At 39.4% G+C, this 17,577-nt stretch overlaps 1 protein-coding gene across 1 annotated transcript; it reads left to right on the forward strand.

Annotated features, from left to right (window-relative positions):
* Window positions 1–6,851: 6,851 nt before the first annotated feature.
* LOC126695278 (small ubiquitin-related modifier 1-like) lies at window positions 6,852–9,531 on the forward strand. The gene is made up of 3 exons (XM_050391962.1): window positions 6,852–7,066; window positions 8,984–9,133; window positions 9,245–9,531. The coding sequence occupies exons 1-3, from the start codon at window positions 6,980–6,982 to the stop codon at window positions 9,308–9,310; spliced, it is 303 nt and encodes a 100-aa protein (XP_050247919.1). The 5' UTR covers window positions 6,852–6,979; the 3' UTR covers window positions 9,311–9,531.
* Window positions 9,532–17,577: the final 8,046 nt, after the last annotated feature.

Here is a 17,577-nt window from a genome sequence, read left to right on the forward strand (position 1 = left end):
TATACAAGTTTTAAACAGAACCTAAGTCCTGCATGGCTCCTCGGACCACAGACTTAGGGGAAATTAATGCTTATGACATCTATACAAGTTTTAAATAGAACCTAAGTCCTGCATGGCTCCTCGGACCACAGACTTAGGGGAAATTAATACTTATGCAGTCTATACAAGTTTTAAACAGAACCTAAGTCCTGCATGGCTCCTCGGACCACAGACTTAGGGGAAATTAATAACTTAGAACTCTTGTGCAATTTCAAGGTACGTGCGTAGTTTAGCATTATTACAACCATTATTCAAATTCGCTGCATGGCATTCTTCTTTCTTATTCGTTTATATTTATTTATATCGTTGCGAATGTTAAATAGAGGAATAGTGTTAGTAAACATCCGTAGAAAACGAAGAGAACGTTCTATATTAATATTCTGAGGTCAATACAAAGAGAGGTCTTTACAAAAGAACAAAAATAAGACAACTCTCATTAAAAAAAGAGACAATAATTAAAGACCTAAAATATAAGCCTCAGCAGGGGGATCCTTTTTCTGCTCTGACTGAGGAGGAGGAACCTCGGAGATGGAGTCCTTGGCAGGATCCTTGGCTTTATCAAGCAAAGGGATGGCATCAGGCACAGCCAAGCTCTGCTCAGAAGCTGCTTGAGTGCCATCAGGATTCTCTTGGATCTCCTGAGGGTAGAAGACCTTCTCAGGCAATCTCAGCGCCGAATCTGCAGGAATTCCTGCAGCATCAAGGGCATGAGCCCATGAGATGCTGCAGTAATCTCTGCACACCTCCGGAATTTCCTCGGAGAGCCTAGCTTCAGTTTCTTGAGTCCTAAGCTGATAAGCAGCTTTCTTTCAGCCTCTGCAGCCTCCCGGATCAGCTAAGCCTCTTCTTTAGCCCGCCGTATCTCCTCCTCAGCTTTCTGCAGAGCGGCCTTAAGATCCAGTACCGTCTGCTTTTCAGTGGCAAGACTGGTCTCGGTTACATACAACTGTTGGCGCTGATCCTCCGCTTGGGTTTCAGCGTTCTTTAGGCCAGCCTCAGCGCTCCGGCACTGTTTCTCCGACTCTTTGAACTTCTCCACAAGTTCAAAGTTCTCTTGCTTGAGGGACCCCACGGTCTTCTCCACCTCTGTCCGAGACTGGACCTCAGCTTCAGCCAAGCTGCGGTTGCTGCGACAGAACTCCTTAGCCACAAACACCTGCTGAGTGATTTGCCAACAAAACAAAACAAAAATTGTGTTAGAATGCAACAATGTCTGATGACTTAATGAAAGGGTAGAAGAATGACTTACCATCGCAAGGTCCCTCTTAAGGGATAGAAAGAGCTCGAGCTGGGAGAATCGCCTGTAGGCCTCCATGTCCCGAGGAAGGAGCACTGGCTGCTCCAGGGCCTCAGCTATGTAACCTGCTCTGCCCCTGTTGTATTCTCGGACCGAGGTAGTAAAGGGGATAGCGACCTCGTCTAACTCCAACTTCGGACTCCATATGCGTGGATTAACGCACACTTCAGCCCGATTCTCCTCCTCTCGGCTTTCCACGGAATTGGCCCTTTTACTCCTCTGCCCCCGAGTGGTTTTTTGCTGCTTGGCCTGGCGGGGGGCCACTTCACCTTCCTCAGTAATGTCAACCGGCCTTTTCTTTTTTAGGTCCGGGTTAACCTTGAGGCCAAGGTCGGAAGGAACCTGAGGGGCAGTTGGAGGAAGGTCCTGGGCCTGCGACTGAGCAGGCACCTTCGAAGATTGACCTTTTCCTCGGTTGGACATCAACTCTCGTAGGGTTTTTCCCTTGCCAGCCATGTTGTCTACTTCCTCATCTGAAGAGTCGTCCCAACAGGCTATAATAATCGGAGCTCTGACAACGGAGTTTCGATCCTGCTCTCCTTCAGGGTCCGAGAGCTCAATCAAGGGGGCTTTATCAACCTCCTCTTCAAAATAGAACTCATCTATCTCCTCCTCAAGAGAAAGACGAGATGATTCGGTCTCTCCTTCAACTGGCGCAGTGACTTCAAGATTGTCGGGTGGAGGAAATTGCGCGGCCGGTGGAGGATCCCGAACACCAGGTAGCACGACTGGCTTAAGATCTTCTCGGGCCAGAAACTTGGGCTTGGATACGTCAATCCTAGCCAACCTTGGACTACCAGCTCTGATGGCGTGGCCAATGGCTTGGAAGGAACGGGTTAGTGGTTGATAACCCAAAACCAAATGACACGCGCGTAGCTGCCCGTCCTCGGAAACGTAGATTTCTGACCTTAGAAGATAGTTCAAGGCCAGAACGTTCATGTGACTCAGCTTGGGGGCAACCAAAGCTCTATCTGCAATACAGCCGAGAAGGAGATTAGAGTCAAACTATAAAATTTATGACTTAAGCAAAAAAGAGAGTAAATCCGAGGAGCTAAGCCCTTTCCCTAAAGGATTGGCCCTAAAGGCGCCGCACCTGGAATTCCTGCCCGAGTTGGACAATGAAAACCATCGCTCCATTCTCCTGAGGCAATGAGGAAGTCATCCTTCATAGTCTTATTGGATATGGGGAGACAGGAGATTAGCCTAACCACCTCGGATCGAGATTTAAGGTAATACCCTCCCTTCTCGATGTAGTGGCACTCGTACAGGTGAACCACATCATACCAGGTCAGGCCTAGACCCATTCGCTCGTTCAAGACATCTATGCAGCCTAATACCCTGAACATGTTTGGAGCGCACTGGTGTGGTGTCAACTTATGGGGGAACAAGTAGTCCCGGGTAATCCTACGCATGGGAAGTGTCATTCCTCCTTGTATAAAGGCAATCATAGGAATGACCACTTCACCCACGTTTCTATCTAACACTACTCCTTTTGAGGGATAGTACCGCAGAACCACTCCCTGCGGGATGTAGTATTTTGCCCTAAAGGCCTCCATGGCAGCCGGAGTGTCTACTAGGTCTTTGAATCTACCCATCTAGGCTGAACTGGAGGGACACGGAAATAAAAACCGAGGAGAAAAGTAAAATCCGAGGAGAAATTCGATGCAACGAAACGAACGGAACTTACGGGTATCTTCACAAATGACCGGTGAGATGCTTGAAAATCTCTTCTAGGAAGGACGCTTCGTGGAAACGATTATGGAAATTTGAAAAACGGAAGTGCTCGTAGATTTCTGGGCGCTGGAGTTCTCTGGAGTTCTCTGGACTTCTAACGTGCAGATAAAAAAAAAAAATGAGCTTCTCTGGCGCTTTATATAGCAAGAGGGAGAAAGAAAATCACTCCCGCTCAAAAATTCAAGGAAAAACGCTGGCCGTCAGATCTACACCTCGCCGTTGGATAAAGGAGACATAAAGTTGCCTGGAGTAAATGGCCGCGCCTCATAAATTGTGGCGCGTCAAAAGTAACTACCCGCACGCGCGGACCTAGACCTCATTAATTCCATCATTTGTAAATGTCAAAACCCCGCTTTTCTCCTCGGAAGGAGATCAAAACCGGAGTTTTGAGGGGCTATTGTGGGGACCGGCCCAGAATAATAGGTTGGCTGGGCCTTGGGCCCGTCCGAGGACCATTCTGTCCGAGGAGACGTCGCGGCCCAGAATCCTTACTCAGGCCCACTGGAGCAAAGAGAACACGTCCGAGGAGTAATTCCTCCTCGGACGTTCCGAAATCCAGGTCAAAGGTGCGTCCCAGCTACTGTAGTCCTCCCTCCAAGCACGTAAAAAGAAAGGAGACCCAAAATATCCTAGCAAAGGCTGCCACCACCACATTAAATGCACCACAACTACTCTCCTGGCCGCATTAATGAAGAGAAGACCCTTGAACAGTGCTACCTTGGTCACTGCAACTCACAAAGAACTGATAAGGGTGTCTGATGGGACAGGTGCTCAAGTAGGAGTTTGGATGATCAACAAGTGTAAGGCCCAGATGATAAAAGAGGGCCTATATAATATGTAAGAGTCCCCCAAGAGAGGGGGACGGACGGAAAAAAAAAGGAGAGAAGGAACAGAGGAGCAAAATTTCACTGTACGAATGTATGCCATGAATAAAATTTCCCCCTTCACATCCACTTTCTTCATTCTTGTTTCCATATCTCCTGAGCCCATGCAACGAACCGTTTAAGCCAACTGGAACCAAGTTCTTCAGCCCACACTCTACAAAAATTCATTGTGTGGGACTTTTTGGGCCAAGACTTGACCACCCAAGATCGGGTCAACTAAAATCGTGTCCCTACAATACATATTTTATACATACTGAAGAATGCAAATATCGTTTTGATAAAAATAAAAATGTATATATCTTTCAATTTTTTTTTACATTCTTGACTGTGTATCACTAATTTTTAATTTATTTTTTGTTTGACTTTGTTTCATCTGTTGAAAAAAATAACTAAATTTGGGTAGGAATACCATATTTCAAATCAATAGTTTATGATCATATAAAACTTAGAAGAATGACATCAAAATTTCATTATACTTAAATAATGATTGCACTATTTAAAATAATTAATATAACAAAATAACAAGTAATTAACCTATTAGAATTTTTTTAATTACATGTAATACACACACACACACACATATACCACTTAAAGAAATTAGGAAAACTAAATGGTTAAGGTTCATTTTAGTGAATTCACAAATACTAAATTTGTAGTGGTTTTTGTGTCAATTGTTGTCAAAACTAAATATGAGAAAAAAATATCATATTCTAAATCGATTATTATTATTGTAAGAACTAAAAATATAAAGGCCAAGCCCAATTAGAATAGTGATGCCCGAATCTTCAAACCAAGCCCAAACAATGAATTTTTAATAGAGCGGGATTCTAAGTCAAGTGCAACACAGAGATCAACCCAAGTCTAAGACTAATAGAACCTAACTGATAAATAAGAGTGAATGAACTAACAATTCAATGATAGAAAGTTTCCTCGGGCAAGTTCAAGGATAGATCTTATATTTATAAGTAAGGATGATGTTGCTTTATAGGGTATTTCTTTGTTCTCTCATTTGTTTCTTTTTTCTTTGAAAATGTCCATCCCCCCTTTTATGGGGGGTTCCCCTCCTTATATAGCCCTTCCCTTTGCATCCTAGCCCTCCATCTATACGTTTCAGAGGATCCTTTAGGATACTTGTCCCATCAAGAGCCTTCTGGAGGTGGTAGAAAGAGTTGTTAGCTGTGAAATTGCTGTTAAAGGGTCATTTCCTCATAAATGTAGCTAGTTAGGTTAGTGCAGAATATTGAATGCGAAGGTGGGAAGTGTCTTCTTCAGGAAGCTTCCTACCACCACCCTTGCAAGTCTTGTACCCTCTTGTTGCCATCCCTTCCCTTATCCTTGGGCTTTTCAAGGATGCCAATCGTCCTTTGGCTCTCTTGCTCTCCTTGGGTAGGCGCGGTCCTTGGAGTTTGCCTACCTTTCCTTGCTTGGATTGGGCAAATCCGTCCTCAGATTGGACTCCTCAGTCCTCGGCACCCCCACAATTATTATTCCAAATAAAAAAAGTTTCTTATATAAAATTTATAAAAAAAAAAAAAATCATTAAATTCTTTTAATATAAATAATTAATGCACAAATATTGATAATTTATATATATATATATATATATATATATATACACACATAAAAGATGAACAAAGACAATACTTATATTTCCACGATGCTATTCATTTTCACAAAAAACAATTTATGCACATTCACAACATGAGGGAAGACATAACAAATATACTTAAGTCTGCTAAACATCAAATTTCATAATAAATTATTCATGATCCATATCTAGATATGCATATTTTCCTCCAAACTTGAGCGTCATTGGTACAGGTTTCTATGAAACATTAAATAAATAAATCGTGCAGAACATGTAAATATATGCATGTAGATGATTTATAATTCATGTAGATGCACTAATTGGTAATTTGGTACAGGTGGTGAAGTGAACTAATTCAAAAACTATAACTTATGGCAATCTATAAGCAATTCAAAAACTAAATCAGTGCAGTGAACATGTAGATATACCTTACACAACAAAGCAATACTTACAAAATTTTCATATAAATGGTGCGTTTGGATACCGCTTATTTTGCTGAAAATTGGAAACTGAAAACAATAAAAAAATAATTTTCGATTACTGTTCACTGCTGAAAATACTGTTCATTTGCCTTAATGAACAGTGCAAGAGGCGTTGGTTAAAAAGAAAAAAGGCAAAAGGCAAAACACTAAACGTAGACGTGGGATCCAAACAGGTACGAAATATGATAACAAATTAACAATTTTACACATAATTTAGGAAAATAATTATAAAACTTTGTCAGTTAAGTGTCATATACAATCATTGAATGGCAATATTTCAAACTAATATAAATAATAAAGCATAAAACATTTATTAAAAAATGACTATGGATAGCAATTTATGGAGGCATAATTTAGATTTTTTTCAAATCGAGTGAAACCAAATAATAAAGACAATAAGCCAAATAAAAAAAAATGATGTGAAAAATTGTGAAGCTTTCAATGCGAGGTGACAAATTTTTTTTTTATGGGAAAAAAAAAATTGTTCAACTATTATATGTTCCATTATTTTTCTGGTTTAATGTCAATTGATTTTTTTAAATGTATGAAAAGGGTTTAAAAAAAAAAAAAGAGCATATCATGAGTATAGAGAACTGAAAGTGAAGTTTAGTTGTGTTTAAAATTTGAATGTGATGTTTATCTGCTTTGTTTTAAATTTAATTATTTTTAAATTTTTTTTTTTTTTTAAAGATGAAAGTGATTTTACTTAGTTACCATATTCTTTTAAGATTTAATAAGGTGTGAACAAGGGTATTTTGGGATACAAGCAGTGAAACTCATGAGAAACATGAGAATGTAATTAGTTGAACAGATTATATAAGAACCTCAAAAAATAAAAATAAAATAAAAAATTATATAAGAGGCCAGACAGACAGAGATAGAAAGTCAGACTCCCAAAACTTTAAAAACAAACCCTAATTTTATATTTTCGAAGAAGAAGAAGAAGAAGAAGAAGATGTCAGGCGTGACGAACTCCCAGCAAGAGGAAGACAAGAAGCCGAATGATCAGTCTGCTCACATCAATTTGAAAGTCAAGGGCCAGGTCTCTCTATATTTTTGGGTTATGGTCTTGTTTCTGTATTTACTTTACTCCCTGTTTGGTTACCGAGAAAGTGGAGGGTAAATTAGAGTTTTTAAGTTTTATGGATGTATTTTTCTGATTGTGATTTTGATTTTGGTTTTGTTGTGGATTTTCTTTTCGGTGTACTCTCTGTTTAGTTACCGAGAAAGTGGAGGGAAAATTGTGTAAAATTATTTTTCTCTTTGTGTTTCTTTGTGTCCGATTCTGTTTGTGTATTAATGGTGTTCGCTGTTGTGTTCTGATTTTGGGGTTTTTTTTTTTTTTTTTTTGAGAAGAAAATTAAACGAATATCGTATTTATCTTTTTGGGGTTTCAGGGTTTGTATGTGTAATATGTGGTTTTTATTTTTAAATGAATTCAAGGTGGTGCTTTTTTGTTTTTGATTTGTTTTGCTTGTTTACCCTATGTTTGGTTGCCAAGAAAATGGTGGGAATTAGAAGTTATTATGTAAGGGTGATGTTCTGTCTACTTATGGGTTGGGTCTTGTTTGATTTTGTATATTAGTTGATTGTGGTCTTGCTTTGGTTTGACATGTGATTGGTTGCTGAGGAAATGAAAAGAAAAGAAAGGGTATTTGGTTGAAGGGCTTTTACGTTTTGGTTCATTGCTCGTTAGTATTTATTAGCGATAGCTAATAACATTATTTGATTTGGTTTGTCCATGAGCCTTAGCTAAAATGGCACCTTCTCCCCTTTTAAGAGCAAGGTGAAGGGTATAGTTTGTGCTTTTAAGACCCATATGGTGCAGCTTTAACTTACTGATTTAGGTTTGTTCCTCCAAGTGATTTTTTGGGTGAACGGTATGCGATATGATTTACGCTACTTGAATTCGAAGCGTTTACAGTGTTGTTGTCTGTTTTTTTTTTTTTTTCAATCAATGAGCCTTGGCTCAATTGACTCTCTCTCCGCTCACAAGTGTGGGTGGAGGGTGAGGTCAGATGAAAACCCTTTGGGTGTGGGTGTAACTTTCCGACCAAAAACAAAAATATTTTGTTTCATGTCGCATTAACTCTTTATTTTCTTGCATAATTTCATTAGATTTGTGTCTATGGAAGTCCTTGTATTGTTTGTTGGTCTCAATGGTTCGGCATAATAGTACTTTAGCACATTATCATTGAAACATGAATAGACCAACAATGCATTTACAAGATTATTATATATATCATCTTGGGGTTTATATATCATGATGATGTTATTTTTTGCTTTAAAAAAAATTTACCTACCTTCATGACCATGAATTGTGCATGCCATCTTTAGATGTTTCAGTGCATATATATCTTTGTGATAATATAGGATGGTTTATTAACACAATTAGGTTTGAAGTATTTGAAATAGTTACCAAAAACAAGTATTGGTAATCAGTCATGAAAAAAATTGTACCTTAAATTTTTAATTTTATAAGTACTGTTAGACAATATAATAGTAATGAAACCTGGTAATTGTTATGGATTGGAATCTATTAATTTGAGATGTTAAATATTTTCATCTGAGAATTTCAACATACAAATATTTTACCTCATTTTGGCTGTCAGATGAGATTGCTTTGGTTGATTGCCACCCTCTTTTAAGGCCTAATTGTTATCCCAGTTAATACCTACTATCTAGTTAGAGTTTTGAACTTTATTATCAATTTCCTTGAGCATTGGACCACTTTCTATATTCTGCTTGTTAATTTTTTATTTATTTTATTTATTTTTTTCTGAGTAATTGTTCTTGCTAATTCTTATATCTTTTAAAATGTTACTTGCAGATTGTTAGGTTTCCTTGACACAGAAATATGCATCACCAAAAGATGCTGGTTGGGGTGGGGAGGGGGATGGCTGAATTGTATTTTGAGTGTATGATGGGGATGAATGACTAATTTGTATTTTGATTGTAGGATGGAAATGAAGTCTTTTTCAGGATCAAAAGAAGCACTCAGCTGAAAAAGCTTATGAACGCATATTGTGATCGCCAATCTGTTGAGATTAACTCAATTGCTTTCTTGTTTGATGGCCGTCGTCTCCGAGCAGAACAGACTCCTGATGAGGTCTCTCTCTCTCTCTCTCTCTCTCTCTCTCTCGTGTATTTGTGCCAAGCAGTTTATGGGTAATTGGTGCCAAAGAAAAATGACCTTTGTTTTTTTTCTTCTTGTTTTCAGCTAGAAATGGAGGACGGTGATGAGATTGATGCAATGTTGCACCAAACTGGTGGAACAACTGCTTAGATTGTATGTTGCCAGTTAGCAGTGCTTGGTAGTGAAGTTCAACCGTTGAATTAATGTAGGTTATGCAGGATTTTAGGTTTTTGGATTTGTAACAGACGTCTTTAAGCTAAATCTTGTGTTGCAACATGTAGCTCTCTCTAGGAGCTTTGACAATGTTTAAGACAGGATTTGAAACTTCTATTTTAATAGTATTAGCGTTTGGTTGAGCTTTGCTGACAAAACGGGTTGGTTTCAATGGCCTTTATGTTCACCTTTCAGGGCGCAAGTTGCAGTGTAATCGTTTGTTTGTTTGATTTTTTTTTTTTTTTTGATGAGCAGTGTAATCGTTTATTGTGTTTGGCTGTGGTTGAAAATATGGTTGGCAATCATTGTTTTCTAAAATATGTTAAAAAAAGTTTTGAGTTTGAAATCACCTATATATGTAAATAATTTTACTTTATTTGTGTGAGAACTGAAATTAAGATCTAACAAGTTAGGGGAGTAGATACCCCAAATATCTGCCACCTTGGCTTACAATACCAGAATGTGGATCAAATTACAATACAAAAGGTCACATGGAACAATTCCATGGCCTTTACTAAAGGTTTAACAAAGAAATTCCCCACTGATGAGTTTGCTAGAGATAAGCTTTTTCAATCGATTGGATCAAATTACAATACAAAAGGTCACATGGATCTACTTAATGTTTTTCTTGCATTCAGATGTGTTGCCAGTTTGAGTCTATCCCTCAAATCCCCAGAACTGTGCTGTTAATCCTGTTTGTGATTTGTGAATCCAATATTCCTAGAGAAGCCTCTAAACTAATCCACTTTCAATTACTGACTCTAAGTGACTCTTGCACCTGCTTGGCCCGGGGTACCCAGTACTGAACTCTCTGTTTAATTTGACAAAACGTGCTGGTAATAGAAAAGGTCAAGGGATAGAGTTTCTAATTTCTAAATCTCTTTTGGATGATCTTCTTATTAATCAATATCTATAGGAATATAAGAGGCTTTTTATGTTTGGATTCTTACTTTTAGATACCCAAAATATCTTCAAATTCAAATATGAGTATTATTTAAGAGGTTTTTCACAAAATACTCTCAAATTCACATGTCTAGAAAGTTTAAATAATAGATTAAACATGTAAAATTACTAATTTTAAAACTAAAAATTTTAGATAAATTTAAAAAACAGTTGTTTCATCAACGGTTCTTTGTCAAATTCAAATTTAATAATAAAGCTATTTTTTATAAAGAAAATAGAACAGTTTTTTTTTTAATAGTTTCAAAATGTTTTTTTCCCCTCTTTCATGTTAGAAAAAAATAGTACTATTACAACTTTTAATTTTAAAACTCTTAAATTTTAGATAAAATTGAAAAACAGTTGTTCCATCCAAATTCAAATTTCAAAATAAAACAATTTTTTTATTATAAAGAAAATAGAACAGATTTTTAAGATAGATTCATCTCTCTCTCTCTCTCTCTCTCTCTCTCTCTCTCTCTCTCTCTCTCTCTCTCTCTCTCTCTCTCTCTCAAGTATAGTATTATTACAACTTTTTTTTGCACTCTCTTTCATATAACATGTTACCACTTCTCATGGGATAATTACCTACATTCACCACTTTCCGTTAATTGCTATCATTTTAAAAAAATCAGAAAATAATTACTATTATTTTGAATACCAAAAAAAAAAAAGTTTCTAAAAAAAAAATATATATATATATATTTTTAACTCCTATCAAAATATTGTTATTACCTTCTTCTTCTTTTTTGTGAGAAGTAATTACAATATCCTGCTAACCTTGCAACTCGAACCATTTTCCCACCTAGACCCCCAAGCACTTCGTGCATGAGGAGGTGTCAATTCAGCTACAAAGCCTTTGGCCTATCTTTTTTTTTTTTTTTTTTTTTTTTGAAAACAAATAATATACACTATTTTTTTTTTTTTTTTGGCTAACTATTTATTTCTTTTAATTTAAAGATAGAATGGTTACAATTTCTTTTAGATGGAACAATTACAAAATATAAAGCCATAACCTCTTATCCATATCCCTTAAAATATGAGGTTTATATGCTTAAAGGGTTTTTTTTTTGTGGTTTAAATCTCAATTTTTCCATTCATCCCAATTTGAAGTTTATGCATTTATCCAATGATGTTATGCATTTGTGAACTACTAATATAGTCAGGAGAATGATGAAACTAGCACCAAAAATGAACACTGTTGTACTGAAAACTATGTCTTATTCTGGAATTTAAAGTTTCATTTGAGTTTGTTATGCACAAAACTTGTAAACAACAGTTACATACGGACTTAAATGATGATAAAATGCAAAAGAGATAGTGTTGCTGTCAAGTGTCAACCACGACAACAAATTATTAAACAACTCCTAAAAAACAACCCATAAAATAGTGAAACACTCAAACATGTAACATTTAATGATATGTAAATTAAGAAACTACAGGATATAAAATCCAAATACCCCCTGATGAAGCGTGAGTTCGTCAGTCAGAGTGGGCAGATGGAACCAATCCCCAGTCTGTGTGAATGTATCTTCAAAGATGGTCACCGATGTGGTGCTTGCCACAACTTCTCCGATGCCAAAGTTAGTACAAGGGAACCCCTTGTAAGTTAAAACAGAATCATAGAATAACAGTGAAATTATCTGAGTATTTCTCATACCTTGTGTTGATATTGTGAGGGCCTTATATATGTTTTTGCAGCTTCTAGACATTGGGGTAGTTATGGTGGCCTTAATGTCCCTCTTGGTAACGTTTTATGCTTTGTAATGTGGCTTCAATGTGCTCCAATGGTCCACACAGCTAGCTTTGTAACTGCTCCGGGTATAATTGGCCGCATTGAATGGCCTGGTTGCCTTTGTCAGTGATGTGGGTATTTGTTTAGCTCGTCTGAGGATGTCCTCGTCTGTATCATTGAGATCGTCTCTAGGAGACGAATTCGTTAGTCCCGTCAGCTGCCCCCTGATTCTGTGGTCATCGTGACGTGTCATGACGATCATAGAATATGAAAGGTCGTGGGCTATAGACGACTCTTGGGGTTTCGCTCCGTATTAAATGCATAGTGGCAGCGCTCCACAAGTCGTGGCCTACGTGGCACGTTTTGACTAGTGGAGTTAATGCTCCAATTTGTGGGATTATTGGGTTTCCCGTTGGTTTTCAGTTTTCTGAGCCTTGGTTTTAAACTTCTCCCCTTCTCATTTTTCTCTTTTCACTTTTCTCAAAAGCTTCCAATTATTGTTCTAAGCATTTTCTTCGCCAACCTCACTCTGCAACTTTTCTCCAGACTTAGTGTGCTGTGCGGTGGTGCTTCCCTTGTCTGCCATTTTTAAGGTACATTTCTTCTCTTTTTCCGGCTTTGCCTTTCCCCTTTTTATTTTATTGCGATATAGCTTCTAATTTCTTCCTTCTTCTCCTTTCCTTTTTCCTTTTGTTTGTCCTTGATTTCTTGGGAATTTAGCTTGTATTGTTCCCTTTGTGTTTTTTCAGGATTTTCATGGTTAGTAGCTCTGAGGTTAGGATAGTTTGCCCATCAATTTCCTTCCTTTTTGCGCCCTTAGGGGGGTCTTTAGGCATTTTCCCGCATCATGAGGATTTCGTTTTTGAGGGTAATTGTTTGGGCGTTGCATTGGTTGACCTGTTGTCTTTGCTTCTTCAATCGATTGATTGGTTCGAGAGTCCGATAAAAGAGTAGGAGATAATGTCTGAGGTTTGGTCTAGCAAACTCGAGACTGGGCTATCACCCAGTGGAGGGGGATATTGCCGTCTCTACCCCTCGAGAAGTTAGGGCTTTTTACGCCCTCGAGGAGGAGTGTGGATTGGATGCTGACACACTGGGGAGATTTAGGGATAGATTCCAATTCCTGGAGCAAGTTAGGGTTTGTCTGCCTAGTGAGAGGATTGGGCATGTCACTTCTTCCCAGGGGAGGTATGCTTTTATGAGTCTGCCTTCATCTGTGGGTTAAGGTTTCCTGTCCATCCCTTCCTCATGGAGCTATTAAACCGCTTTGGTATCGCTCCTGGGCAGCTTATGCCTAACTCGTGGAGAATAGTGATCAGCTGCATGGGAATATGGCTGGCCGCTATGGATGGAGATATGCTCAAGGTTGACGAGCTTCTCTATTTGTATCGCTTAAAAGCAACTAAGGAGCACGGGTACTATGAATTAGTGCCCTAGGAGAGGAGGACTAGGATCGTTAAGGGTTTACCTTCGTCTTTCAAGTATTGGAAGTCCAGATTTTTCTTTGTGTTTGGGGACGATTTTGAGACTCCCTTTGGCGAGGTTTGGGGTGATCTCCCAAGGTTGCATCGTCGGTGGGGAACCCCGACCTTAGGTGCGTCAATATTTCTTCACGTCATTTATGTTTTATTACGTTTACCATTATTGCTACTGATTCTTTCACTTCTTATTTTGCGCAATTAAAAGACGGCCAAAACTTAAGAGCAAGTATAAGGAGCGAGTGCAAAAGGCCATCGAATACGCGTGGACGATTGAGTGTTGGGACGATCTTGTGGACCCAAGGACTCTTGCCTTCTACTGTCTCAAACCAGAGCCTTCTGCCTTCGTCCTACGCAATCTTAAAATTGAAGGAAAAAAGAGTAAGTGTTAGGTTCGTCAGTACTGACTTTTTCATACGCACCCCTCTTTTTTTTCTTTTTTCTTTTTTTACAAGTGTTTCCCTCTTGCAGAGATGAAGACAAAATTCAACAAGGACATGTATGCAAAGATGAGGTTGAAGAAGGACGAGCCGTTGTCGAACATAGGGAAGAAGATGGTGTGCGACACTAGGAAGGGTCCCTTCGTCATTCCAGCTGCCTCCATTAATCCCGCAGTTCCCGGTGCTGAGACGACGAGGACGGCTTCTCCTTCGACCTCGATTGAAGAGCTTCCTACTCCCGCCTATAAGAGGCCGCGGTTGTCTGACCGGGAGAAGGAAAAGGTCGATCCTCACACGTCCACTGTCTGGGATGATGAGAGACTGGCGGTGGACAGGGCTCACAAGGTCATGACTGCCGAGGATTTAAAGGTCTTTTCTAGAGTGCCTTTTAACAATGTTGCGAGTCGCCACGTCCATGAGCTTGTTTAGGTAAAATGTTTGTGCAACTTTTAGTTTCTTTTTCTTTTTCATTCTACTGACGATTTTAAATTTCTTTTTAGGTGTTGGGGGAAAGTCTCCACATTACCTCTGAGTACTTCACTCAAGAGGCCAAGGTGGCTTCTCTTACATCGAGAATGGATGTTTTGGTGGCGGAGAGTTCCATGTTGAAGAAGAATCTGATTGACTCCATGGGTGAGGCCACCACTCTAAAGGAAAAAGTGAAGACTTTGAGTGATGAACTCAGGGCTGAGCGTCAGTTGACCCTAGAGAAGAATGAGCAACTTCTGGGTGCCAAGAAGAAGCTCAAGACTATTGTTGTCAGGTCTGTTGAAGCCTTCTAGACAACTGATGAGTACAACACAGTCCTGTTCAACTGGTACTTCAAGGGTTTTAAGCTTCTGAGGAGATTCCTCGTCAAGCATCCTCCCGAGGTAGACTTGGAGAAACTGGATTTGGAAGAGGTCGACCAGGAGATGGCTGCTGGCAAGGCTGCCCAGTCATCTACCACTGAGACTGATGCCGCCGAGAATGTCCTTGCTAGTGACGCCCCAGTCGGTGATAATGTTGCTATTGATGCCTGAACCTAATCCTTAAATTTTTTTTTTTTTTTTTTTTTTTGTGTGCCTATTATGTTTTGGGCTTTTTGTAAATCTAATTTCATAACAACTTCTTTTTAATTTGTCTTGAGAACAATATTTTTGGCCCAGCATTTATGGGCCTTTAGATGTAAAAACAATGGTAATTGCCCGTTGTTTTTGGGCTTTTATTAAATTTACGGCTGCGTACTTACTTGCTTTTGCGATTGCACACTTATTGGCTCTTGATATGCTTGTGAGTACTTAGTAAAAATTTTAGTTTTGATTTTCCTTTCTCTTCGTCAACGATTTGCTTCTCGTCTGCGCTGATTCTGTTACTGAGTTGATCTGTTTGAGCTTTGTTCTTGTTTATTGCAAGGTTCTTGTCCTTTCTCTCTTTTTTCTTTTTCTTTTTTGTTTGACTTCTTCAGTAACTTACATTCTTCTGGGCGGAATCTTGTTACTTGGCCATTTCTATTGTGACTTACACCCTTTTAGGGATCTCGTCATTCTTATGGATTTGTCAGTAACTTACATCCGTCTAGGCGGAATCTTGTTACTTAGCCATTTTTGGCTTTTGTAACTCATACCCTTTTGAGATCTTGTCGTTTTTATGGCTTCGTTAGTAACTTACATCCGTCAAGGCGGAATCTTGTTACTTAGCCATTTTTGGCCTTTGTGACTTACACCCATTTAGGGGTCATGTCGTTTTTATGGTTTCGTCAGTAACTTACATCCGTCAAGGCGAAATCTTGTTACTTATCCATTTTTGGCTTTTGTGACTCACACCTTTTTGGGATCTTGTTGTTCTTATGGTTTCGTCAGTAACTTACATCTGTTAAGGCGGAATCTTGTTACTTAGCCATTTTTTGCCTTTGTGACTTACACCGATTTAGGGGTCATGTCGTTTTTATGGCTTCGTTAGTAATTTACATCCGTCAAGGCGGAATCTTGTTACTTAGCCATTTTTGGCTTTTGTGACTCACACCCTTTTAGGATCTTGTCGTTTTTTGAACTTATAGCTGACTGGACCTACTCATACGAAGATATTAGCTGAATTATCCTTTTATTAATTTCATGAATGAATACATTCATTTGATACATCTATTGGTGGTACTTCTTCAAGTGCTCAATGTTCCATGGTCGAGGGAGCCTCTGTTCGTCTACGGTTTCCAGGTGATAGCTGTCTTGCCTAGAGTAGTAGATGACTCGGTAAGGTCCTTCCCATGTGGGGCCAAGCATTCCTTGGGTAGAGTCTCTAGTCACTGTGGTAATCTTACGCAGGACGAGGTCGCCTATGTCAAGTCGTCTGAGCTTTACCCTCTTATTGTAGTATTCGGCCATCTTCTGCTAATACTTCGTCATTCTGCTGGAAGCTTTGTCTCTTATTTCGTCCAGACAATCCAGGTTGATTCGCAGGTGATCGTCATTGCTCTCTTCATTGAATACCTCTCGCCTGGTGCTGGTTACTCCTACCTCGACCGGGATCACTGCTTCAGTGCCATAGGTGAGCCTGAAGGGGGTTTCTCCCGTTGGGGTTCTTGCCGTAGTTTTGTAAGCCCACAGGACATTGGGCAATTCTTCTGGCCAGGCACCCTTCACGTCATCTAGCTTGCCTTTGATAATCTTAAACCGTTTTCGATTCATTAATTTCGTCTGTCCATTCTCCTGGGGATGAGAATTGGTTCTTGATGTCTAGGCTTGAACAGAAGTCCCTAAAGTCTTGGCTGTCGAATTGCCGCCCATTATCTGATATGATCATTAATGGAATCCCGAACTTGCAATTATATTCTTCCACACAAAGTTCCGAATTCTTGCTTCAATGATTGTTGCTAGAGCCTCTGTTTCGACCCACTTTGTGAAGTAATCAATAGCAACTAGTAGGAATTTTACCTGACCTTTACCTAGGGGTAGTGGGCCAATGATGTCGATTCCCCATTGCGCAAATGGCCACAGGGAGGCTATCCTCGTCAGTCTCTCTGCTAGAAGTTGCTAGACATTCTCGAATCGTTGGCACTTGTCACACTTCTTGGTCCTTAAGTAGGCCAGAAATAACTTGTTCGAATGACCTTGCTTACCAGGGGCCTAGGGCCAACATGGTCCCCGCAAATCCCTTCGTGGATTTCTTCTAATATGTACTTGGCTTCCTCTTTGTCGACACACTTCAAGTAAGGCATGGAGAAGCCTCTCTTGTATAAGGTGTCATTAAGGATCGTAAATCTGGCCGCCTTCTTCTTGATCTTCTTGGCCTCTTCTGCATTCTGAGGGAGGTGCCCATCCTGGAGGAAAGATACGATTGGTGTCATCCAGCTGTTTATGTTATGGATTATGAATGTTGGAACTTCTTCAATGCTGAGGTGTTTCTGGACTTCCATTGCCAAGCCCATGCTTGTCCCCCCTTCTTCTGACGATGCTAGCTTCGAGACTTCGTTTGCTACCATATTCTGGCTTCTGGGGATCTGTACAAATTCCACCTTATCGAACTCCTGAGTTAGATGTTTTGTCAGCCTGAGGTATTTCTGCATTCTCTCCTCATTTGCTTCGTACTCTCCCTTGATTTGCTCAATCACTAGTTTTGAATCATTTTGGACTAACA

The sequence above is a fragment of the Quercus robur genome, chromosome 8 (genome assembly GCF_932294415.1).
Source record: "Quercus robur chromosome 8, dhQueRobu3.1, whole genome shotgun sequence".
Classification (NCBI taxonomy): Eukaryota; Viridiplantae; Streptophyta; class Magnoliopsida; order Fagales; family Fagaceae; genus Quercus; species Quercus robur.